The sequence below is a fragment of the Salvelinus namaycush genome, chromosome 19 (assembly GCF_016432855.1).
Source record: "Salvelinus namaycush isolate Seneca chromosome 19, SaNama_1.0, whole genome shotgun sequence".
NCBI classification, from domain to species: Eukaryota; Metazoa; Chordata; class Actinopteri; order Salmoniformes; family Salmonidae; genus Salvelinus; species Salvelinus namaycush.
This window is the reverse complement of record NC_052325.1, coordinates 31,635,768-31,661,486: the sequence shown is the minus strand read 5'-3', so window position 1 is coordinate 31,661,486 and position 25,719 is coordinate 31,635,768. Positions and strand designations below refer to the sequence as shown.

The 25,719-nt window shown below is 42.3% G+C and overlaps 1 protein-coding gene across 4 annotated transcripts in view; it reads left to right on the top strand.

Moving 5' to 3' along the window:
* The window catches only part of caska (calcium/calmodulin-dependent serine protein kinase a), a 216,383-nt gene that overhangs the window by 109,453 nt on the left and 81,211 nt on the right, over window positions 1-25,719 (top strand). For all 4 annotated transcript variants that reach the window (XM_039014836.1, XM_039014838.1, XM_039014840.1 and 1 more), the window contains exons 3-5: window positions 1,447-1,552; window positions 2,712-2,789; window positions 3,591-3,663. In XM_039014836.1, the coding sequence (XP_038870764.1) occupies window positions 1,447-1,552; window positions 2,712-2,789; window positions 3,591-3,663 (257 nt within the window). The remainder of the gene's footprint in view (window positions 1-1,446; window positions 1,553-2,711; window positions 2,790-3,590; window positions 3,664-25,719) is intronic.

Here is a 25,719-nt window from a genome sequence, read left to right as displayed (position 1 = left end):
TGATGTCACTTGTTAAATCCACTTCAGTTAGTGTAGATGAAGGGGAGGAGACAGGTTAAATAAGGATTTTTAAGCCTTGAGACAATTAAGATTTGGATTATGTTTGCCATTCAGAGAGTGAAGGGGCAAGAGAAAATATTTAGGTGCCTTTGAACGGGGTATGGTAGTCGGTGCCAGGCGCACCCGTTTGAGTGTCAAGAACTACAACGCTGCTGGGTTTTTCACACTCAACAGTTTCCCATGTGTATCAAGAATGGTCCACCACCCAAAGGACAGCCAGACAACTTGGCACAACTGTGGGAAGCATTGGAGTCAACATGGGCCAGCATCCCTGTGGAACGCTTTCGACACCTTGTAGAGTCCATGCCCCGACGAATTGAGGCTGTTCTGAGGCTAAAAGGGGGAGGGGTGTGCAACTCAATATTAGGAAGGTGTCCTTAATATTTTGTACAATGTGTAGTGCAGTACAGTGGGGACCAATACTGGGGGAAATGAATGAAAATGTATGCATTCACTCCTGTAAGTCGCTCTGGATAAGAGCGTCTGCTAAATGACTCAAATGTCAATATAAAAGGCTGGAGGTATTTCTGTTTGCCAACTGGGTCACACATATAAACACAGGATGGGAGGGAGGGAGGGAGAAAGAGAGGGAGGGGAGGAGGTAGGAAGATGGCACGGTAGGACCTCACATTGGACAGAGGGAAGGAGTGGAGAGAGTAACAGTAACACACATTGCCTGTTTGGATGAAGCTTCATGTAATCTCCTGATAGCTCCCCTAGTGTTGGCTAGTCTTAACAGCAGACACACACACTCACTCACTCAGGCTTATTTAAGCAAGGCACGAGAGGGTGTGATATATGGCCAATAGGGCTGTTCTTATGCACGACACAACGATGGGTGCCTGGATACAACCTTTAGCTGTGGAATATTGGCCATATACCACAACCTCCCGAGGTGCCTTATTGCTATTATAAACAGGTTACCAGTGTAATATATAAATATTTTTCATACCCGTGGTATACTGTCTGACATGCCACGGCTTTCAGCCAATCAGCATTCAGGGCTCGAACCACCAGGTTTATAATACCTGTTTGAGTTTATACCTTCAATTCATCTTGTTTAGGATGACAGTGCAATACCCCATTTGCATCCCTGTTGAAGACTCAGAATATTGATTTGTTCAAGCAATCAAATTTTCTCCCCATGCACATCACTCTCCCCAAAACTCAAGCTCTCACATGATATTTACCACATGTATTTTTCAGATTGAATAGTTCTAGCGATGAGGAGGCGTGTCTACTGATCTAGCCTAACGTAGAGCATAGTTTTTTCCTCTCATTTACCGTACATGAGTTGTTCTGATGCTTTTCTCTAGAAAGCCAGAGACCATGAATTCTAACCCCTGACCTCAAACCTGTCTCTCTCTCTTTCACTTACCTCCACAGATCTGAAGAGAGAGGCCAGCATCTGCCACATGCTGAAGCACCCTCACATCGTAGAGCTGGTGGAGACATACAGTTCAGATGGCATGCTCTACATGGTCTTCGAGTTGTAAGTCTGTCACACACTCTGTAACTTATCTATTACACATGATCACACACACACACACACACACACACACACACACACACACACACACACACACACACACACACACACTCATTCACTTATATACTCTGCAAGCATTTTGTTTTAATCAAAGTATTTTATTTTGTTGCAGCACAGTCATGCTAGAATGGTATTATTGATGTGACAGCTGGTAATGGGATTCCTACCGCTCGCTAACGCTAGCATAGCTATGCTAGTTATCAGGCCAAAATATGGGTACAGGGTAAAGGGGTGTGTGTATCAGTGTAGGAAGCTGTTCTAGAATGTGTTGAAGTGAGAGGTTTGTGATAATAGGAGTGGAGAAAGCAGAGAGATGGAAGGAATAAGAAGAGGGAGAAAGAGATGGCAGAGGGCTGAAAGGATGAAGGAGCCCAAGCGGCCAGGTGGTAGAAGAAGTGATAGAGAAAGTAAATAGCACCCCTTGTGGGCACTTCCCCTAATACCGTATACCCCGGTATGGTACAGAAACAGTATGACAGCATGAACATCTGGATACCACCCAGCCCTAGTGAGAGAGGCTGGGCTGTAGAAGAAGAGACACAGTGTATGCTGAAAAATGAGAACGAGAGAACGAAAAAAAGAAAGCACAACCAATGTGGAATATGAAGAGGCAGAGATAAGACAAAGATTCCACACCAGAGGAACCTCCCCTTAGGTCCCTGAAGACTCCACAGACACACACATACGTGTGCACGAACACACACCATGACAAATTCCTTTACGTGAAATCAGAAATGTCCTGTTTCACATCTCTCTCATGTGCGTCAAAGGATTCGATTAAAAACGAACAAGTTTCATTTTGAGTAACTTCCATAGCTTTATCACACACAAATATGCAGACCCACAAACACATGCGACAGACACACAGCTTTCAAACCGGCCCATAGCAGTGGTGTCTATGGAGTATTGGATAGATAAAGTAAAGACAGTAACACACACATCAAACTGTAATAAGGATAGTCTTTTCACCTCCTGAAGTCTGTACGTTTACATTGACCTTTATGCTAAACTGACCTCTTCTTCCCCTCTCTCGCTCTCTCTCTCCCTCCCTCTCCTTCCCCCTGTATCTCCCTCTCCCTCTGCCTCTCTCGCTCTCCTACAGTATGGATGGAGCAGACCTGTGTTTTGAGATCGTGAAGAGGGCAGATGCTGGCTTTGTGTACAGTGAAGCAGTGGCCAGGTAAGACCACTTCCCATTAACTCTGCTTGAAGAGTTCCTCCCCTCAAGGCCATACTTCGATGTGGCATTCAGCATTTCAAAATACAACACTAGTGAAAAAGAAATTCAGAGAAGAATAGAAAAACACACACGATACCAAAAACAACAGTATCCACTTGTTGCTATTACAGTGTTGACATGACAACCAGGGGTGGGAAAAGTACCCAATTTTCATACTTGATTAGAAGTAAAGATACCTTAATAGAAAATGACTAAAGTGAAAGTCACCCAGTAAAATACTACTTGAGTAAAAGTAAAAAAAAATGATGTTTTTAAATATACTTAAGTATCAAAAGTTTAAGTAATTTCATATTCCTTATATTAACGGCACAATTTCTTGTTTTTCAATGTACAGATAGCCAGGGGCACTCTCCAACACTCAGACATAATTTACAAACGAAGCATTTATGTTTAGTGAGTCCGCCAGATCAGAGGTAGTAGGGATGACCAGGGATGTTCTCTTGATAAGTGTGTGAATTGGACCCGTTTCCTGTCCTGCTAAGCATTCAAAATGTAACGAGTACTTTTGGGTGACAGGGAAAATGTATGGAGTAGAAAGTACATTATTTTCTTTAGGAAGGTAGTGGAGTAAAAGTAAAACTTGTTCAAAATATGAATAGTAAATTACAGATACCCAAAAAAACAACTTAAGTAAAACTTTGAAGTATTTTTACTTACTTTAAGTACTATACACCACTGATTACAACAATGTTGTATCGAATCAACAGTCATGGTGTTTTATTGCTCTCTATCCCTCTCCAGTCACTACATGAGACAGATCCTAGAGGCACTACGATATTGCCATGACAACAACGTCATCCATCGAGACGTGAAGGTAGGCCAGAGTGTCTCTTTGATAGTGTGTGTGTTTACTCTGAGTTGGGAACTTACTCTGATTTTACTGACATTGCTCAGCTCACCCCAGTCCTCTCCTCAGCCATCATGACCCAGACTACAACAGCTAAGGAGGGAATTCTCTCTGTTTTCCCGTTTTGGCCCAGACTTTTAAATCTGTCTGTCTGTCTGAACAATGAATAAGTTATAAGTTGTGCTTCTTGTCTTCTCGATATTTTGCCTTCTGTCTGTCTGACGGCCTTGTTCTGGGTCTGTGATGTGCTGGGCAGATTAATTTATTTTTCAGGGATTTTCAACTCTACTCCTGGAGACTTAAAGGATATATACCTAAGCCAAAAACACCCGTGCAGTTCCTACCCTCACAGCATGCTATTGCCAGTATCGCTACTGTTTCATACAGTTAGTTGTTTCTGTATTTCATAAAAAACCTTCTGTGACAATATTCCTATTATTACAGAAATAAATAAAAGTGTTAGATTGATCAGGCTCGTTAATGGTGTTATCTGGTCAGGATGGAAGCTGTGAGAAACCAGGCAGCTAGCTGGCACCCTGGGTGAGAACTTGAAGACGCAGCTGTTTTATTAGGGTTGAAATGTAGCTGCTAAAAACCACAGCTTCCTTTACGTCTCATGTGAGCTGATGATATGGTGGAGGTTTTGTTGTTATTGTTGCCCTGGCAATGGTTAGATGATAAACTTTACAACCTTGACTATATTGCTTCATAACCATGAGTCAATGTCAGACATTTTATCTTTGGAGATAAATTGCAATAACTATGAGTAGTGTGTAGTCGTTGTACGAGCTTCCTGAGTTGAAGCTGGTGTAGTTATGTTTGAAACCCCAAACAGTCTTATCGTATACACTGAGTATACAAAACATTAGGAACACCTTCCTAATATTGAGTTGCACCCACCTCTACAAGGTGTATAAAGCATTCCACAGGGATGCTGGCCCATGTTGACTCCAATGCTTCCCACAGTTGTCATGTTGGCTGGATGTCCTTTGGGTGGTGGAACGTTCTTGATACACCCGGGAAACTGTTGTGCGTGAAAAACCCAGCAGCGTTGCAGTTCTTGACACAAACCAGTGCGTCTGGCACCTACCATACCCCGTTCAAAGGCACTTAGATATTTTGTCTTGCCCGTTCACCCTCTGAATGGCGCACATACACAATCCATGTCTCAAGGCTTTAATTCCTTCTTTAACCTGTCTCCTCCCCTTCATCCACCATGATTTGAAGTGGATTTAACAAGTCACATCGATAACGGATCATAGATTTCACCTGGATTCACCTGGTCAGTCTAATTCATGGAATAGAAAGTATTATTAATGTTTTGTATACTCGGTGTATATCCCTTTCAGAGAAAGACGTTTTTTTCTCAGCAGGCACAGTGAGACGAAAATAGCTCTGTTCTGAATATAAAGCACTGGCTGTTAAAATACTACTGACAGTTTTCACACCAGACACTGCTGGGTACAGATATAGATCCCCCCTTCTCTCTCTCTCTCTCTCTCTCCTTCCTCCTCTCTCTCTCTCTCTCTCTCTCTCTCTCTCTCAATCTCTGTTAAAGAGCTTGACAAACACTGTTCGCTATCACACATTGGCCATTTATATATCAGCACTGATAAAACGTTGGGGTTTACAAGATCACAGCATAGTTAGTCAGCTACGTCAGTACCCACTCTGCATGAAGATGCTCAGATATGTTATATACATACATTTCTTGGTTTGTAACTATGTTTTGAGGGTGACCCAGCTTTTGGCTCAATGGCTATGGGTTGTGATTAATGCCGGAAGAGCACAGATCAGAGACCTAGGCCTATGTCTGGTTTCTCATTGGTGGAGATTGGTATCGAGTAGCTCTTACTTTATCATATGTAGCTTACTCTCTGATTAAAGGTTAACTCAACAGGGGTCACACACACGGGTTGTATGGCAACGCTGTCCTTGTTGAATAGGGAGCAGCCTGTGTGCCTCAGTGTATCGTGTGTGTCCCCCATGTGTGAAAGTCAAAAGTCATTGAATTAATTTCAATCCCAAGAAGTGTAAATAACAGAGCCTCTCTTTTTATCTCCTATTATTCACAATAACCCCTTCTACTCATCACGCTGTGTGTGTGCGTGTGCGCGAGTGAGAGATTGGAACCACAGACGAGCTGTCACATTCCTGATTACGAAGAATAAGGCATTCTGAAAAGGAATGTTGACAAAATGATGGGAATGTGAATTTTGTGGAGAGAATCCGGAATGTTGATGTTTTCATTCTAGTTCTGGAAGCAGAGATAATAAGGCAGTTTGGAATGTCAGATTGATAACCTTGTGATAATGGACTAGACTACAGACTATTAACACTTGTAGACCTACTCAGATAAATGTCTATCTGTTTCAGGTAGGTGCTGTAGATGGAGGGATGCCTTACTGTAGGAACACCTTAGGAACACCTATTTATTGTGGAATGGTCAAAAAACATTATCAGACACAGTGTCTTCAGAAAGTATTCACACCCCTTGACTGTTTATGCATTTTGTTGTGTTGCAGCCTGAATATAAAATGGATTACATTTAAGATTTTGTGTCACTGGCCTACACATAATACCCCATAATCTCACAGTGGAATTGTGTTTTTCGAAATTTTTACAAATTAATAAAACATGAAAAGTTGAAATGTCTTGCGTCAATAAGTATTCAACCCTTTTGTTATGGCAAGCCTAAATAAGTTCAGGTGTAGAAATGTGCTTAACAAGTCACGTAATAAGTTGCATGGACTCACTCCTTGTGCAATAATAGTGTTTAACATGATTTTTGAATGACTACCTCATCTCTGTACCCCACACAATTATCTGTAAGTTCCCTCGGTAAAGCAATGAATTTCAAACACTGGGGAGGGAGGTTTTCCAATGCCTCGCAAAGAAGGTCAACTATTGGTAGATAAAACTATTTTTTTAAAGCATACATTGAATATCCCTTTGAGCATGGTGAAGTTATTAATTACATTTTGGATGGTGTATCAATACACCCAGTCACTACAAAGATACAGGCATCCTTCCTAACTTAGTTGCCGGAGAGTAAGGAAACGGCTCAGGGATTTCACCATGAGCCCAATGGTGACTTTTAAACAGTTACAGATTTTAATGGCTGTGATAGGAGAAAACTGATTATGGATCAACAACATTGTAGCTACTCCACAATTGTAACTGCTGATTTCCTCCTCTTCGTCTGAAGAGGAGGTGTAGCAGGGATCGGACCAAAGCGCAGAGTGGTAAGTGTCCATGTTTTAATATAATTAACTGAACACGACAAAATATATAAAATAACAAAGTAACCTAACCGAAACAGTCCCATGTGGCACGAACACAGACACAGGAAACAAACACCCACAAACCAACAGTGAAAACAGGCAACCTAAATATGGTTCCCAATCAGAGACAATGCAAAACACCTGCCTCTGATTGAGAACCATATCAGGCCAAATGACAACCCTAAACATAGAAACACATAACATAGACTGCCCACCCCAACTCACGCCCTGACCATACTAACTAAAGAAAAAACAAAGGAAAATAAAGGTCAGAACGTGACAACAATACCTAAATGACAGAGTGAAAAGAAGGAAGCCTGTACAGAATAAAAAATAAAGATGCATCCTTTTTGCAATAAGGCACTAAAGTAAAACTGCAAAAAATTACGCTAAGAAATTAACTGTCCTGAATACAAAGCATTAAGCTTGGGGCAAATCCAACACATCACTGAGTACCACTCTTCATATGTTCAAGCATGGTGGGGGCTGCATCATGTTATGTGTATGCTTGTCATAGAGTTAAGCACAGGCAAAATCCTAGAGGAAAACCTGGTTCTGTCTGCTTTCCAGCAGACACTGGGAGATAAATTCCCCTTTCAGCAGGGCAATAACCTAAAACATGAGGCCAAATTTAGCAGGAAATGCTTACCAACACAGCATTGAATGTTCCTGAGTGGTATAGTTACTGTTTTGACTTAAATCGTCTTGAAAATCTATGGCAAGACTTGAAAATGACTGTCTAGCAATGATCAACAACCAACTTGACAGAGCTTGAAAAAAATGTAAAATTCAATCCAGGTGTGCAAAGCTCTTAGAGATTTACCCAGAAAGACTCACAGTTGTAATTGATCGCTGCCAAAGGTGATTCTAATATGTATTGACTCGGGTGTGAATATTTAAGTAAATTTGTTTTCACTTTGTCATTATGTGTTTTGTATTTGGGTTGTAACAAAATGTGGAATAAGTTAAGGGGTATGAATACTTTCTGAAAGCATTGTATCTCTTGCAATCAAACAGTAGCTACGTCTGCGTTCCGTGTGCACTCTAGGCTATAGAGAGAAATAGTAACGGTTTTGTAGGCACAAACTCCGCCATGGTTCGTTGGACAAAGTCTATAGAGAAATGAATGCCATTTTTGAGGAAACGCCGAAATAAGGTCTATGGTAAACACAGGCTTAGGAGATCTTATATGTTTTGTTCTACGAGATAATCTTCATCAGCTAGCATAATGTTTTTGTGAATTTTGAAGCATTTATGTAATTTAAAAAAGCACAAAAAGGCTCATGTTAATTAACTGATATTATCTCATAGAACAAAACTTATTAGATCTCCTAAGTCTGTGTTTCAGACCTGATTTTCAGCGTTTATCCCAAAACCCTATAATTTCCACAATAATTTTCCCCATAGGGATGGCTGAACAAACCAGAGGTAACTCCGGGTTTTAGGACTACAAGCTGGCAAGCTCTATTTGTTGTAGAGTAATGCAGAAACAAGCCATATGCATTGTTCCATGGCAAGCACTGTATCTTTCCCTTCAAATACTGCATACTCGCTATGTCCACTGAACTGAATAGTTTATTGTCGAAGCTGTAACTGTATGTTGTCTCTGGTTTGTGTTTTTTGTGTGTGTGGTGTTATCTCCTAACAAAGACCAAACACACGCACACACATAACAAAGCCTTCACCTCGCTATGTGTGGTGTCAGCACTGTTGGCAGTGAGCCACTGAGACATAGACTATACAGGTAATTACTGGATCAGCAATACAGTGGTAGGCAGAAGAGCTCTGTTGATACACACACACACACACTCACACAAGCAACCACATGCTCTCTTTCTCACACACAAGCACCACACACACAATTATTTGCAAGAGCTGGGCATGAAATACATAACAAAACTGAACTCTACTCTTCAAACTGTAGCAACAGAGAGAATTGAATTTTTGCTGCTTCCGAATGTGATGTTCTTTCTATTCACTAGGCTGTAAGAGGGGCCAGTGGGACTAATGGCAGCCTGTGTGTTTGTCCTGTCTACACTCTGATAAACAACCAGACAGTGGATTGAAGAGAGATGGGTCTTATCTGTAACGGCTGATAGCTCAATGTGGAGGAAATGTCACATTCTCCATATGAATGGAGAGAAGTAAGAGACCGCGAGAGGGATGGAGGGACGAAAGAGAATGAGGGAGGGACGAAAGAGAATGAGGGAGGGACGAAAGAGAATGAGGGAGGGACGAAAGAGAATGAGGGAGGGACGAAAGAGAATGAGGGAGGGACGAAAGAGAATGAGGGAGGGACGAAAGAGAATGAGGGAGGGACGAAAGAGAACGAGGGAGGGACGAAAGAGAACGAGGGAGGGACGAAAGAGAACGAGGGAGGGACGAAAGAGAACGAGGGAGGGACGAAAGCGGCAGCACTAGCAGAGTGATCTTAATAGGCTTTTCCTTTTCCTACTGTATACATTAGCTGGTAGAGTGACATTGACCCTCTCAGGTCTATGTGTGTTAGTGGCCACAGAAGCTTCTTAAAAGTATGATTAATGTTGTTTATGACTGAGTGGAACGGGGTGTGTTTACTGTTAACTATCATGTAATGGGAACCAAGGGTTCCTGGCATTTGGATATAGACAATCCAGCTCTGAAAATGGGCAACAGTCACTGTAGTGGCGCACACTAGGGCTGGGCGATATGGCCAAAATATCATATCATATTTTTACATTTTTTGACAGTATTTGACGGTATTTTATGTTTTTGATTCATTCAAGTTCTACATTTGCTTTATGAGTAGTGTGTGACCCTAGGGTGGTATCACATATATTCTAAATTATTTCAATGGGTCTTTCTCCATTCTGATTGTTTTATACTGTTCAATTCAACTTCAACCTAAAATAATTTCCTGCATTTCCATCAGTTTCTGCATTTCCTGCACTCGTTTGAGATCATTTCCACACTGCCACGATATGGGCAAAAATACTAGGCCTTATTTTTAACCAAATGTTGCAATTGCGATTTAGATCAAAACACTTGGGTGAACTTTTGGAATCATGGCAATATATGTTTATTCTAATTATATATATATCTTATTCTAATTCTCTAGTTAATAGTGGGCACTTTGAATACGGTGTTGTTTGACATGACAACGAATGAAAATTACATGGACGAGTTATTGTGACAGGGTAAGAACCAAAGTGATGTTCAGTGTTTCCTAGGGGACCCTATAATCTTTGGCTACATTAAATCTTTATTCATGTAGCCAACATATTCATGCTTCGCCTATTCCTCCTCTGATTTAGGCCTCCACCAGCACTGGTATCAGGCTGTATTAAGCCCCCCCCCCTCTTTTTACGCTGCTGCTACTCTGTTTATCATATATGCATAGTCACTTTAACTATACATTCATGTACATACCTCAATTGGGCCGACCAATCAGTGCCCCCGCACATTGACTAACCGGGCTATCTGCATTGTGTCCCACCCACCATATATGCATAGTCACTTTAACCATATCTTCATGTACATACTACCTCAATCAGCCTGACTAACCGGTGTCCTTTTGTAGCCTCGCTACTGTATATAGCCTGTCTTTTTACTGTTGTTTTATTTCTTTACCTACCTATTGTTCACCTAATACCTTTTTTGCACTATTGGTTAGTGCCTGTAAGTAAGCATTTCACTGTAAGGTCTACTACACCTGTTGTATTCGGCGCACGTGACAAATAAACTTTGATTTGATTAGCTAGCTACGTTTGCTCCGACTCAGTACTTTTATTAGCTAGTTAGCTAGCTAGTTACACAATGCTATGTTGGTTACCTTAGCTAGCCAGCTAACTAGCGATTAGCATTAGTGGCTAACACGATTTAGCTTAACTTGCTAAGAAAATACAAACTAGCTGTTTGCAGATGAAAGAAACAAACTAATATTGTAATTATAGAACGCTTGTGGATTTAAAGTGGAAACAACATCGTTGTCATCAACATTATTGCATGTGCTGCATTGTCCATGCAGACTGAACGCAAGTGTCTCGTGGTCAAGCAACAACAAATGCGCTCCTTGAGTGACAGGGGGTGGGACTAGGTCTGTGTGGAAAGCGGCGTGGAGAGAGAGAGAGAGCGGAGAGGGATGACTCAAGTAGCAGAGTAAACTATACAAATGGACGTTACACACGGCGTATCACATTTAACAAACCAAACACTGTTATAGAAGGTAAAGTAAAAACCCAAACCGGTCCGTGCATCAGTACCGGTATATAGTAAAATACGGTATACCGCCCAGCCCTAGCGTACACACACATTCTCTCTCTCTCTCCCCTCTCTCTCTCTCTCTCTCGTGGACCACTGGCATAGTTAATGAGTGTGAGCCATGGTAGAGATATTGTGAATTACAGCACTAATCTGCTATAAACAGCCAGGATAAATCAGGTTTAAAGTGGAGCCAAAATAAATGCCTTTGATTAAAATGCTGTGTTGGTTACCTTAATTGAGCTTAATATGTGTGAAAGTGTATATGCTTGACTGATGGACACTTTTCTATTTTAAAAAAATCACACGCTTGTATGCACACACATACACACTCACGCGTGCAACGGTACACATTCTGTAAGTAGCTCTGGATATACAGAAGTGTCTGCTAAATGACTCAAATATCAAATGTAAATGTGGTAGTCACTCTTTTTAGCATAAACTCAGAGACATGATTATTGTTGTTTGAAAAGGTAGCACTTTGACTTATATTCAGACAAGGAAATACAAACAGTGTGCACTCTGCATAAAGGGTACAGGTTAAAGATTGAAGGCAAAAGTCTTCTGCTGAAGCTAGTGTAGGTTAGCAATAATTGCTGCCTCTGGGCAATACCAGTGGGGCTTTTTTCCTCCCCTTCTCTCATCCTCTCTCTCGATCTCTCTTTCTCTCTCTGTGTGTGTGTGTACAGTGGAATGTGGCAGATTCTCTCGCCTGTCTGCCTTTGTCTAGTCCTCCCAGGGGACAGCCATCTGCAAGACCCACACTTCACAGAACAATACACACACACATCCTGCAGGATTAAACACACACCGCTTTACACCTATAAGATTTATAATACACATTTATACATATGTATTACACAAGCACACCAAATACTGTATAAGTCACTCCTGCTCCCCCTCCCTGGCACTCGAGGGCGCCAGGCTACCCGTCATCATACGCACCTGTTATCATCAGTATGCGCAGCTGTGCTCATTGGACTCCCTCACTTTGTTGATTGCCCCTGCATATATGTCTGCTCCTCTGGGTTGTTCCCTGCCGGCCCATGGGGCTTCTACGCCGCAGCGGGTTCGTCAGGCTGTCACGCCTCAGCTGGCCCTTCCTGCTCGCACCGGTGGGACGCCGGGTGGCGCCCCTAGAGCGGGGGGTACTGTCACGCCTGCTCCCTCTCACCCACTTTGGCACTCGAGGGCGCCAGGCTACCCATCATCATACGCACGCACCTGTTATCATCAGTATGCCCAGCTGTGCTCACCTGGACTCCCTCACTTTGTTGATTGCCCCTGCATATATGTCTGCTCCTCTGGGTTGTTCCCTGTAGTGGCTTTGTTTGTCGTGTCGTGTTCATGTCCAGACGCTGTTCCTGTTCCGCTGCATGTCCGTCTGTATTATATGTTTCACTCCCTGTACCTGCTTCTCATCTCCAGTTAAAACCAGTTATAAACTAAACAACTACATCAGGGAATTGAAGTCTACTTCATTTGTAAAAATGAAAACCAAAACAAACAGAACTCCCACCTGGATCACTACAATGTTCCGGAACACTTTTCCCAGCAGCCTCTGGGAGTCGTTGACGATGGTGCACCGCCGCGACCTCCATATGCTTGGCCACGTACAAAGTCAGCACCAGCAGGAAACACACAAAGAAGATCACGATGGCCGCCACCATCGTCCCCATCGACAGGCTGCCCCGCACCTCCACCGCCACACTGTAGCATATTCCCCTCCTCTTCTCCCTCCATCCTCGCCCCCTCCCCCCACCTCTGTCTCTCTCACTAAATAGTAAACTGCCACGGGTACTCTGACCAGCACCACCACCCGGCGCACACGGCCTTGGTGAAGCCCACCCTCCTCAGTCTGGTGAAGAAGGCGTGGGGAAGCAGGGTCGGCGCAGGGGCTGGGGCAGGTGCTGAGGCGGCTGGCATGGGTGTGCTAGATGAGGGTGGCGAAGTGGGTGAGCGGCACCCAGGTCAGGATTAAGACGCTAACGTAGATATTGATATTCTGGACAAGTGTGACCCCGTGGAGGACTAGGCAGACCAGACTCTGGGAAGGAATTGACAAAGGATCATTTGGAGCTTTTTTTTTCTTTAAATACATTTTAAGAGTATTATTATTTTCGTGTCTTGTCACATATATGACCAATCCCCTTTGATGAGATGAGAAAAATAAGAATCAATCCAAATGTCAGTAAAAAATGGATGTACCTGTGAGCAGTAGTTGGCCAGGAAAGGGGTGATGAGGGAGAAGAGTAAGTTGGACAGGCCCAGGTGGGACAGGTAGACGTGGGTTGAAGTCTGGGTCGGGATACACCTCAGGAACACCCAGTGAGAGAGAGCATTGACCAGGAGACCTGTGGGGAAGAGGAGGGTCGTAGAGGGAGGGGCGGACGAAGCTTGGGAGGGGAGGACGAAGTGTGTAGGGGGAGGAGGGGGAAACTAACAGAGACTGGAAGTATTATATACGAATGTTGCACCGTAGCTAGACAAGATAACCAATATGGCTATAAACACAGTGCCACTTCTTGTATCACTAAGATAATAGATTGCTGTGGGGACTTTCTTCCATTCAGCCATGAGCATTAATGAGGTCGGGCACAGACGTTGGGCGATTAGGCCTGGTTCACAGTCGGCATTCCAATTCATCCCAAAGGTGTTCGATGGGGTTTAGGTCAGGGCTCTGTGTAGGCCTGTCAAGTTATTCCACACGATTTCGACAAACCATTTCTGTACGGACCTCGCTTTGTGCACGAGGGCATCGTCATGCTGAAGCAGGAAAGGGCCTTCCCAAAACTGTTGCCACCAAGTTGGACGCACAGAATGGCCTAGAATGTAATTTATGCTGTAGAGTTAATATTTCCCTTCCCTGGAATTAAGGGGCCTAGCTCGAACCATGAAAAACAGCCCCAGACAATTATTCCTCCTCCACCAAACTTTACAGTTGCCACTATTCATTCGGGCAGGTAGCGTTTTCCTGGCATCTGCTTCTTGTCACCTCCCTGACCAAGGCCATTCTCCCACGATTGCTCAGTTTGGCCGGGCGGCCAGTTCTAGGAAGAGTCTTAGTGGTTCCAAACTTCTTCCATTTAAGGATGATGGAGGTCACGGTGTTCTTGGTGACCTTCAATGCTGAATATTTTTTTAAGTACCCTTCCCCAGATCTGTGCCTCGACACAATCCTGTCTCGGAGCTCTATGGACAATTCCTTCAACTTCATGGCTTGGTTTTTGCTCTGACATGCACTGTCAACTGTGGGACCTTATATAGACAAGTGTGTGCCTTTCCAAATCATGTCCAATCAATTGATTTTAACACAGGTGTACTCCAATCAAGTTGTAGAAACATCTCAAGGATGATCAATGGAAACAGGATGCATCTGAACTCAATTTCGAGTCTCATAGCAAAGGATCTTAATGTAAATAAGGTATTCATTTTATTTTATATAAATTTGCTAAACATTTTAAAAATCTGTTTTCGCTTTGTCCTTGTGGGGTATTGAGTGTAGATTGATGAGGAAAAACATTTAATTTCATACATTTTAGAATAAATCTGTAACGTAACAAAATAAGTCAAGGGGTCTGAATACTTTCCGAATGCACTGTGTGCAGTACCAGTACCAGACAGTACCAGTCAAAGGTTTGGACACACCTACTCATTCAATGGTTTTTCTTTATTTTTACTATTTTCTACATTGTAGAATAATACTTAAGACATCAAAACTATGAAATAACACATATAGAATCATGTAGTAACCAAAAAAGTGTTAAACAAATCAAAATATATTTTAGATTTTAGATTCTTCAAAGTAGCCACCCTATGCCTTGATGACAGCTTTGTACACTCTTGGCATTCTCTCAACCAGCTAGGCCTCTTACAGTTGCCCACAGCAGTGAGTGAGTGGGTGGGTGGGTGGGTTCGGTCTATCTTTTACTGTAGTCTTCTGCAGCAGGGCAGGTGGCGCAAGGCCAGATGGAGTAAGGGATGTACAATGCAGCTCAGAGCTGCTATGGTTATAGTTGCATTCTTCGCCTTCCATTGTGTTCTCAACTTCTCACAGTCTCCCCCATGTGGTGAGAGCACGGTCACTGCACGCTGGACATGGTAGGGCAGGAAACATGCCACAAACACCACAACCACCGCTAGGATCTTCCTTCGTACTCTCAGACTACCACTCTTCATCCTCTGCCTCTCTCCTGCCCCTGAATGCACCTCCAAGTCTACACCCTGTATGTTCTCCCCCCTGCCCTCCCTCTCCCCTAAACTCACCCCACACCCCTCTTCCACCCCACAACTCACCCTCCTATCCCCTGCGGTCACCCCCGTACTCACCTCCCGCCCCTCCCTTGCCCCTCCTTCACTGGTGTTTGTGTTCTTGGACCCCCTGACCTTCTGCAGATGCAACACTAATCCCCCATAGCTGACCAGAATAAAGATGAGAATCACAAAAAACAGGGCCACCCCCAGGCAGTGTTGGTAGTTTAACGCTTCTCTGTGTTGATTCTCCAACATGTCAAAGCAGCTGTCTCCTCCTCTTCCTTTTCCTTGTCTGAACTGAAGTACCACATTGGCACTCACCACCGTTACCACAGTTACCCAGGTGATGATGCAGAGTACCCAGCATTCTCTGGGCCTAGTGAAGGGCACGAGGAGAGCAGGGCAGGGCCGCACCTACAACCAGGGAAAGATTTGAGAGCACAATTGAGTGGTTAATTGAGAAACTTATTATTTAAAAAGATATTTAAAAAATTAAAAACAACCTCATTCAAAATCAATCAATTTAAGTTTGAAGACTTGTTGTTGTAGGCATCCGTACCACGGTGGCGTAGCGCGTCACACTGGTCCAGAGAAGCAGCATTATGTTACAGTAGAGGTTGACGTAGAAGACTGTTATCATGGTTAGCATGGCGGCCTGACACACCTTGTCCTCTCCAGACCAGATGTGACCCCTCCGGTAGTAAACCACCCGGAACAGAAAGCTGGTGCACAGCAAGAGGTCAGAGGTCACCATGTTGAGGGTCAGGATGACGGTAGGGGTCCTCCCCGACCTCCTGAATTCACGCAGGGTCAGGCCGTTGGCTAGGAAACCCAGGAGTGACAGGACCAGGTAGAGCCAGGGTTTGACTTGTGTGTCGATGGGGTCAGGGTGTAACCAGCACTGTCTGGAAGAGGAGAGAGAGGAGAGAAGGAGTTGGAGGGAGAGGAGAGAGAAGGGAATAAGCGACGGGAGATGGGGGCATAAACAGTAATGATAACTTTGTGTGTGTGTGTGCTTATGAGTTCTTACATCACATTTTCTACGACATGAAGCCACAAAAACATACAAACGAAAGTCAGTTAGAGTTTCCATTCATTTCTCCAGTTATTATGAAGATCTGGTGAAAACACCCAGGATAGGTTTCTTTGGAATAAACATTCATTTAATAATATCAAGGAATGAAGGAAGCAGATATACAGTAACCTTTATTTAATTAGCCAAGTCAGTGCATACAATGCAATATCAGACTAGATAACTTCCACATGGGGAACTTAATCTTGTTATTAACAAACAACCACACAAACAAAACAAACACACATTGCATAATTGAATTACCTACCTTAGGCACATGCCTCCTCAGATTTGTCCTGTTTTAACATTTTCAGGTGTTAAATTAATATATATATTTTTTTAAATAACTGTTCATAAAAAGATCTGTCAGCTGTATTTTGCAGAGGGGGCACACTGACTGGACCAAGCAAAGAGTACAAGCCCCCCCCCCCCCCCCCTCATTTTCCCTAGTAAGTGGTTCCTTCCAAGGTGCACCATGGAACAAAGATATGCTAGGCAGGATGCTATATACTCTTGTCAGTGCATGCAGACAGTATCATCAGTGGAGGACAAGAGAGAGAGTGTCGAGTGACACACAGACAGCGTTTTAATTGATTTTAGCTGCCGGTGATGGGCAGGACTTGCAGGAGGTATGTTTGTAAATTAATTTGATCAAGCTATGTAGCCTATTGATTTCTTTATTGATGAATAAATAAAATACTAATGTTTTTTTGTTTCTCTGTAATACTACCCACCTAGCAATTGTATGAAGTTGGCTTTAGCTAGTCAGCTAGATAGGTTTGTATTTATTATGGATGCCAATTAGCTGCTGCAATTAGCTGCTCTTCCTGGGGTCTAGCAAAATTAAGGCAGTTTATACAATTTTAAAACATTACAATACATTCACAGATTTCACAACACACTGTCTGCCCTCAGGCCCCTATTCCACCACTACCACATACAGTTGAAGTCGGAAGTTTACATACACTCAGGTTGGAGTTATCAACCACTCCACAAATTTCTTGTTAACAAACTATAGTTTTGGCAAGTCGGTTAGGACATCTACTTTGTGCATGACACAAGTAATTTTTCCAATAATTGTTTACAGACAGATTATTTAACTTATAATTGAGTGTATCACAATTCCAGTGGGTCAGAAGTTTACATACACTAAGTTGACTGTGCCTTTAAACAGCTTGGAAAATTCCAGAAAATGATGTCATGGCTTTAGAAGCTTCTGATAGGCTAATTGACATCATTTGAGTCAATTGGAGGTGTACTTGTGGATGTATTTCAAGGCCTACCTTCAAACTCAGTGCCTCTTTGCTTGACATCATGGGAAAATCAAAAGAAATCAGCCAAGTCCTCAAAAAAAATTGGAGACCTCCACAAGTCTGGTTCATCCTTGGGAGCAATTTCCAAACGCTTGAAGGTACCACGTTCATCTGTACAAACAATAGTACGCAAGTATAAACACCATGGGACCACGCAGCCGTCATACCGCTCAGGAAGGAGACGCGTTCGGTCTCCTAGAGATTAACGTACTTTGGTGCGAAAAGTGCAAATCAATCCCAGAACAACAGCAAAGGACCTTGTGAAGATGCTGGAGGAAACAAGTACAAAAGTATCTATATCCACAGTAAAACGAGTCCTATATCGACATAACCTGAAAGGCCGCTCAGCAAGGAAGAAGCCACTGCTCCAAAACTGCCATAAATAAGTCAGACTACGGTTTGCAACTGCATATGGGGACAAAGATCATACTTTTTGGAGAAATGTCCTCTGATCTGATGAAACAAAAATGGAACTGTTTGGCCATAATGACCATCGTTATGTTTGGAGGAAAAAGGGGGAGGCTTGGAGGCCGAAGAACACCATCTCAACTGTGAAGCACGGGGGTGGCAGCATCATGTTGTGTGGGTGCTTTGCTGCAGGAGGGACTGGTGCACTTCACAAAATAGATGGCATCATGAGGAGGTAAAATTATGTGGATATATTGAAGCAACATCTCAAGACATCAGTCAGGAAGTTAAAGCTTGGTCGCAAATGGGTCTTCCAAATGGACAATGACCCCAAGCATACTTCCAAAGTTGTGGCGAAATGGCTTAAGGACAACAAGTTAAAGTATTGGAGTGGCCATCACAAAGTCCTGACCTCAATCCGATAGAAAGTTTGTGGACAGAACTGAACGTGTGTGCGAGCAAGGAGGCCTACAAACCTGACTCAGTTACACCAGCTCTGTCAGGAGGAATGGGCCAAAATTCCTCCAACTTTTTGTGGGAAGCTTGAGGAAGGCTACCCAAAATGTTTGACCCAAGTTAAACAATTTAAAGGCAATGCTACCAAATACTAATTGAGTGTATGTAAACTTCTGACCCACTGGGAATGTGATGAAAGAAATCAAAGCTGAATAAATCATTCTCTCTTCTATTATTCTGACATTTCACATTCTTAAAAGAAAGTGGTGATTCTAACTGACCTAAGACAGGGAAGTTTTACTAGGTTTAAATGTCAGGAATTGTGAAAAACTGAGTTTAAATGTATTTGGCTAAGGTGTATGTAAACTTCCGACCTCAACTGTATCTACAGTACTAAATCTGTGTGTATATATAGTGCGAATGTTATCGTGTGTGTGTGCCGATGTTTGTTGCTTCACAGTACCTGCTGTTCCATAAGGTGGTTTTTTATCTGGTTTTTTAAATCAAATTTTACTGCTTGCATCAGTTACTTGATGTGGAATAGAGTTCCATGTAGTCATGGCTCTATGTAGTACTGTGTGCCTCCCATAATCTGTTCCCCTGACTTGGGGACTGTGAAGAGACCTCTTGTGGCATGTCTTATGGGGTATGCATGGGTGTCCGAGCTGTGTGCCAGTAGTTTAGACAGACAGTTCGGTGCATTCAACATGTCAATACCTCTAATAAATAAAAGTAGTGATGAAGTCAATCTCTCCTCTACTTTCAGCCAGAAGAGATTGACATGCATATTATTAATGTTAGCTCTCTGTGTACATCCAAGGGCCGTGCTGCCCTGTTTTGAGCCAATTGCAATTTTCCTAAGTCCTTTTTATGGCACCTGACCACACGACTGAACAGTTGTCAAGGTGCGACAAAACTAGGGCCTGTAGGGCCTGCCTTGTTGATAGTGTTGTTAAGAAGGCAGAACATCGCTTTATTATAGACAGACTTCTCCCCATCTTGTCTACTACTGCATCAATATGTTTTGACCATGACAGTTTACAATCTAGTGTTACTCCAAGCAGTTTAGTCATCTCAACTTGCTCAATTTCCACATTTATTTATTACAATATTTAGTTGATGTTTAGGGTTTAGTGAGTGTTTTGTTCCAAATACAATGCTTTTAGTTTTAGAAATATTTAGGGCTAACTTATTCCTTGCTACCCACTCTGAAACTAACTGCAGCTCTTTATTGAGTGTTACAGTCATTTCAGTCGCTGTATTAGCTGTCGTGTATAGTGTTGAGTCATCCACATACATATAAAATCTAGCTTTACTCAAAGTCAGTGGCATGTCGTTAGTAAAATGTAAAAAAGTAAGGGGCCTAAACAGCTACCCTGGGGAATTCCTGATTCTACCTGAGTTATGTTTGAGAGGCTTCCATTAAAGAACACCCTCTGTGTTCTGTTAGACAAGTAACTCTTTATCCACATTATAGCAGGGGGTGTAAAGCCATAACACATCAGTTTTTCCAGCAGCAGACTATGATCGATAATGTCAATAGCTGCACTGAAGTCTAACAAGACAGCCCCCACAATCATTTGATCATAAATTTCTCTCAGCCAATCATCAGTGTAAGTGCTGTGTTTGTTGAGTGTCCTTCCCTATAAGCATGCTGAAATTCTGTTGTCAATTTGTTTACTGTAAAATAGCATTGTATCTGGTGACAGGCTGATTGGTCGGCTATTTGAGCCAGTAAAGGGGGCTTTACTATTCGTGGGTAGCGGAATGACTTTAGCTTCCCTCCAGGCCTGACATCAGACATTTTCCTGTAGACTTAGATTGAAGAGGTGACAAATAGGAGTGGCAATATCGACTGCTATCATCCTCAGTCATTTTCCATCTAAGTTGTCAGACCCCGGTGGCTTGTCATTGTTGATAGAAAACAATACTTTTTTCACCTCTTCCACACTGACTTTATGGAATTCAAAAATACATTTCTTGTCTTTCATAATTTGGTCCGATATACTTGGATGTGTAGTGTCAGCGTTTGTTGCTGGCATGTCATCCCTAAGTTTGCTTATCTTGCCAATGAAAAAGTAATTAAAGTAGTTTGCAATATCAGTGGACTTTGTGATGAATGAGCCATCTGATTCAATGAATGAAGGAGCCGAGATGACTTTTTTTCTCAAAATGTTATTTAAGGTGCCCCAAAGCTTTTTACTATCATTCTTTATATAATTTATTTGTTTCATAGTGTAGTTTATTTTTATTTAGTTTAGTCACATGATTTCTTAATTTGCAGTACGTTTGCCAATCAGTTGGGCTGCCAGACTTAATTGCCATACCTTTTTCCTCATCCCTCTCAACCATACAATTTTTTAATTCCTCATCAATCCAAGGGGATTTAACAGTTTTTACAGTCATTTTCTTAATGGGTTCGTGCTTATTAGTAACTGGAATAAGTAGTTTCATAAATGCGTCAAGTGCAGCGTCTGGTTGCTTCTCATTACACACCACAGACCAGCAAATATTCTTTACATCATCAACATATGAATCACAACAAAACTTCTTGTATGACCTCTTATACACTATATTAGGCCCAGCCTTTGGAACTTTGGTTTTCCTAGATATGGCTATTATATTGTGATCACTACATCCTATGGATTTGGATACTGCTTTAAAGCAAATATCTGCAGTGTTAGTAAAAATGTGATCAATACATGTTGATGATTTCATTCCTGTGCTGTTTGTAACTACCCTGGTAGGTTGACTGACAACCTGATCCAGGTTGCAGGCACTGGTTACATTTGGAAGTTTTTTCCTGAGTGGGCAGCTTGATGATAGCCAGTCAATATTTAAATCACCCAGAAAATATTCTTCTCTTTTTTATTTTACCTTTCTTTATACAGGTTTTTTCTCATTGAGATAATCTCTATTTTCCAAGAGAGACCTGGTCCAATAGCAGCAGGGGGAACAACGTTTCAGACTTACATACACTAACACAACATTAAACAAAACTATAAACACACATACAGTACAACATAAATTACATATTACATTAAAAACACAAACATCTTGACTAAAAACAGCTGGCCTAAAAACAATTACACTCTTCTATTATATATACATCAATCAGGTGTTTAAACTCCACCAACGAAACTAGATCATCACATTTTTAAAATGTTCAGGAGAGAATTCCAGGACCACAGTGCTAAGTAACTAAAACTATTTCTACCTTGACCTGTTCTAATTTTTGGTACTGTTAGAAGCAAATCAGAATGGGACCGTAATTGATATTAATTTACTGACCTGACTAAAAAAGAACAGAGATAAAATGGCATTTTACCCAATATGGCCTTATAAATCAGTGTATACCAATGTTTAAGCCTACGCAAGGTCAATGACGACCAGCCAACAGCGCTGTAGAGATCACAATGATGTGTTAGACATTTCTGATTTGTAATGAACCTGAGGGCTGCATGATACATGGAATCAAGTGCTCTCAGGGTAGTGGCTGAGGCCTGAATATATATAACATCACTAAAATCTAAAACCGACAGTAATGTACATCGTACCAGTTCCTTCCTGGCCTCAAAAGAAAAACAAGCCTTATGCCGGTAATAAAATCCTATTTTCAGCTTGAGCTTCCTTATCAAGTTCTCTACATGCACAGTGAAGCTCAGCTTATCATCAACCCACACACCCAAATATTTGTACACTTTAACTTGCTCTATAGTTTTCCAGCCAATGTAGCAATGACATGATTTGTAACATGCCTGGCATTTGAAAATACCATGCATTTTGTTTTACCCGAATTTAGAATCAGCTTTAAATCATACAGATTCTGTTGTATGATGTTAAATGCTCTTTGGGCATTTTCAAAAGCTAAAGATAAATTACTAACACTTGAATAAAGAACAGTATCATCTGCATAAAAATGAACATCCGCTGTTTCAATAAGATCCCCAATGTTGTTGATATACAAAATGAACAACAGTGGGCCCAAAATAGAACCTTACAGAACACCTGAGCACACCTCTATGGACTCAGATTTACACCCATCCACCATTACACATTGTGTACGATTTGATTGGTTTATAAATTACCTATCTAGAGCATGACCAGTAATTCCACAACATTTTAACCTTTGCACTAACACAGCATGGTCCACAGTGTCAAAAGCCTTCGACAAATCAATAAAAACAGACACACAATGTAACTTCTTATCAAGAGCACAGTGTATGTCATTTAAAACCTTCAATGTTGCTGAAACAGTGCTGTGGCCAGACCTAAAACCTGATTGCATTCCATTTAAGAGGTTGTTTTCTTGGAAGTAGGTCTTTAGCTGCCTACTAACTAAGGACTCCAGTACCTTTGACAGTACAGACAGTTTTGATATATCACATACATTATCAAGCATTTCACACACATTATCCAGATACTGACTGTTAGCACTTGGTGGTCTATAGCAGCTTCCCACAATAATGGGCTTTAGGTGAGGCAGATGAACCTGTAGCCATATTACTTCAACAGTATTTAACACAAGATCGTCTCTAAGCTTTACAGGAATGTTGTTCTGAATATAGACCGCAACACCGCCTCCGTTGGCATATCTGTCTTTTCGGGTAGATGTTATAACCATGTATTTCTACCACTGTATCATCAAAGGTATTGTCTAAGTGAGTTTCAGAGATAGTCAGAATATGAATCTGTTACAAGCAAGTTGACTTCATGGACCTTGTGTCTTATGTTAATATGGGCTATTTTTTAGAACTTTTCTGGGTTGCTTGATTGTTTTTAATGCTTTACTGGGAAGCTTATCAGAGGTAGACTTACTTCTAGACTTACTTCTGTTATTGGAGCTGATAGTGCAGGGTGAGCTGCATGAAGTGGTCTTCCTACTATTGCACACCGCCTCAGTTCTAACAGTGTAACTCTGGTTTATAGGCTCATAATTACTGCTTACAATAGCTGGAGGATAAACAGATGTATTCGGTGCAATTAGGGGTACATAAATTAAATGACTTACATTGTGTTTGCCAATGCCCCTAAGATCATGTACATTTGATGCAGCATTATGACGACTCATTGTCACAATGGTAGCGATTAACTGAGCTGGTCTTGGATCATTTACCAGTCATTGTTACAACGCAGCCTTGAAATGTGTGGACAGAGTCCAGGAGCCAAGATGATTTGGATGGACTCCGTCATTCCTGTAGAGTATCTTCTGTTTCCAGAAGGTGTCAAAGTTATCAACAAAAGTAACTCCAGCAGAGCTACAATAGTCTTTTAGCCAGATGTGTAATGCCAGTAGTCTGCTGAATCTTTCACACAGGCCCAACGAGGGTACTGGACATGAAATTATGGGCCGTTTTTTGGAGACTTTTAATGCTAAAATCAGTTCTTTAAAATCAATTTTTAAATGTTCCGAGCTAGCCCTCCTGATGTCGTTTGACCCCACATGGACTACGACAGTGTCAGGTCCCGGCATCTGTGGTAGAACATTCGGAAGCAGCCTTGTTATGTCCTGTACTCTTGCTCTTAGGTAGCACAGGGTTTTTTCCTTGGGGACCGAGATGTTTCTCACCATAGAGCTGCCTATGACGACAGCTGGTGATGTTGAATGGGCCGGTCTCTCAGGCAGCCTCACAGTCTGGTGAGGCTGGGAGCTCCGAGGATCTGAACCCAAGGAAGAAGCCACCGGAGAGGGAGACAGAGCCGAGGACGAAGACACAGGTACCTCCGGATCCGATCTTGATTGGGAAGCCACCACAGACGAAGACGCCGGAACCTCTGGATCCAGGGCAGCAAAGCTGTTTCTGGTCTGTGTCAGTTCCGGGCTCAACATCTCCATGGAGACCCCGTTGCCAGAGGACTCCTTCTTCGACTTCCACGGCGAGTGACGTACCTCCATGGCTGGTTGGTTGGGTCGAGATCAGCTCCGTTCTCTAGGGAAGGGGGAGACCGCTTCAGGAACCCTGCCTAGCACCGGCCAGTCGGCTGTGGAGAGCCGACACGGCGGTGAAACTTCCACCAGACCAGAGCGGAATCCGGCTACTGGGGTGGAAGTAAAAGAAAAAGTAGGTGGGCGTGGGTTCCCCAGTAGTTTATGTAGGTTTGCCACTTGCTTGCTAAGAGTAGCTACTTCGCTCCTGTAGTCCTCCACAAGCAAGCAGTTGCTACATTGAAAGTCAACGAGGTCCACATTGTCCCGGATCAAAGCAAAGTAAACGCAGCTCCCGCAACGTTGGAAATAGTGGCCCCTGCAACGTTCAATAGTGGCCTCCATTTGCGGCCGCCGAGCCAGCTAGACTAGCTGGGCTTTCGCGTCTCTCCCGGCCCTATATGGAATCTGTCAGGATCCCGGGACAGATAGCAGCTCTCACAGCAATTTAGCCCAACAGAGCCGCAGGATTCAAAATAAAATAAAAGTATATAAAAACACTGTCAGCTTTTAAACCGAGGTCTTTAGTTCAGGTTTCAGCGTTCAACAGCAAACATACATCGCGCTCTGATGTCAGATGATTGTTACTGCTGTTGAACAGGTTCCCAACCTCAACTACAGTATCTTTGCTGGCATGCCTGCTGGCAAGGTTGATAGACTTTAGAAAATACAAAAATTGCTTTAATTACTGGGTTATGATACTATATACCAGTTGTACTAAACTCCCAAGGCATAACAGTTCCTAAAGAATCAATGTGCATCCTAAATTCAAATGGCATTTGAACAGGTTAAAAGGTATACTTAGATAACATATGCAGAAAAATGTACATATTTATTTACATAGAATTAATTAGGCATAATGATTATGGCTCTAGGTTGCAGGAAAGGCTGTTTCAGGTGCATGACGACCTGGTACCATAGGCAGGGCAAGCTAAACTTTCCTTAAGTAAATTGAATTGCCAAAATGATATAACCTAATTTATTCTACTCCTGTCTATACAGAAATAATTACAATTATTAAAATAGGCTACAAAAGCATGATTTGGCCACAGAGAATCATTAGCTTCTTTA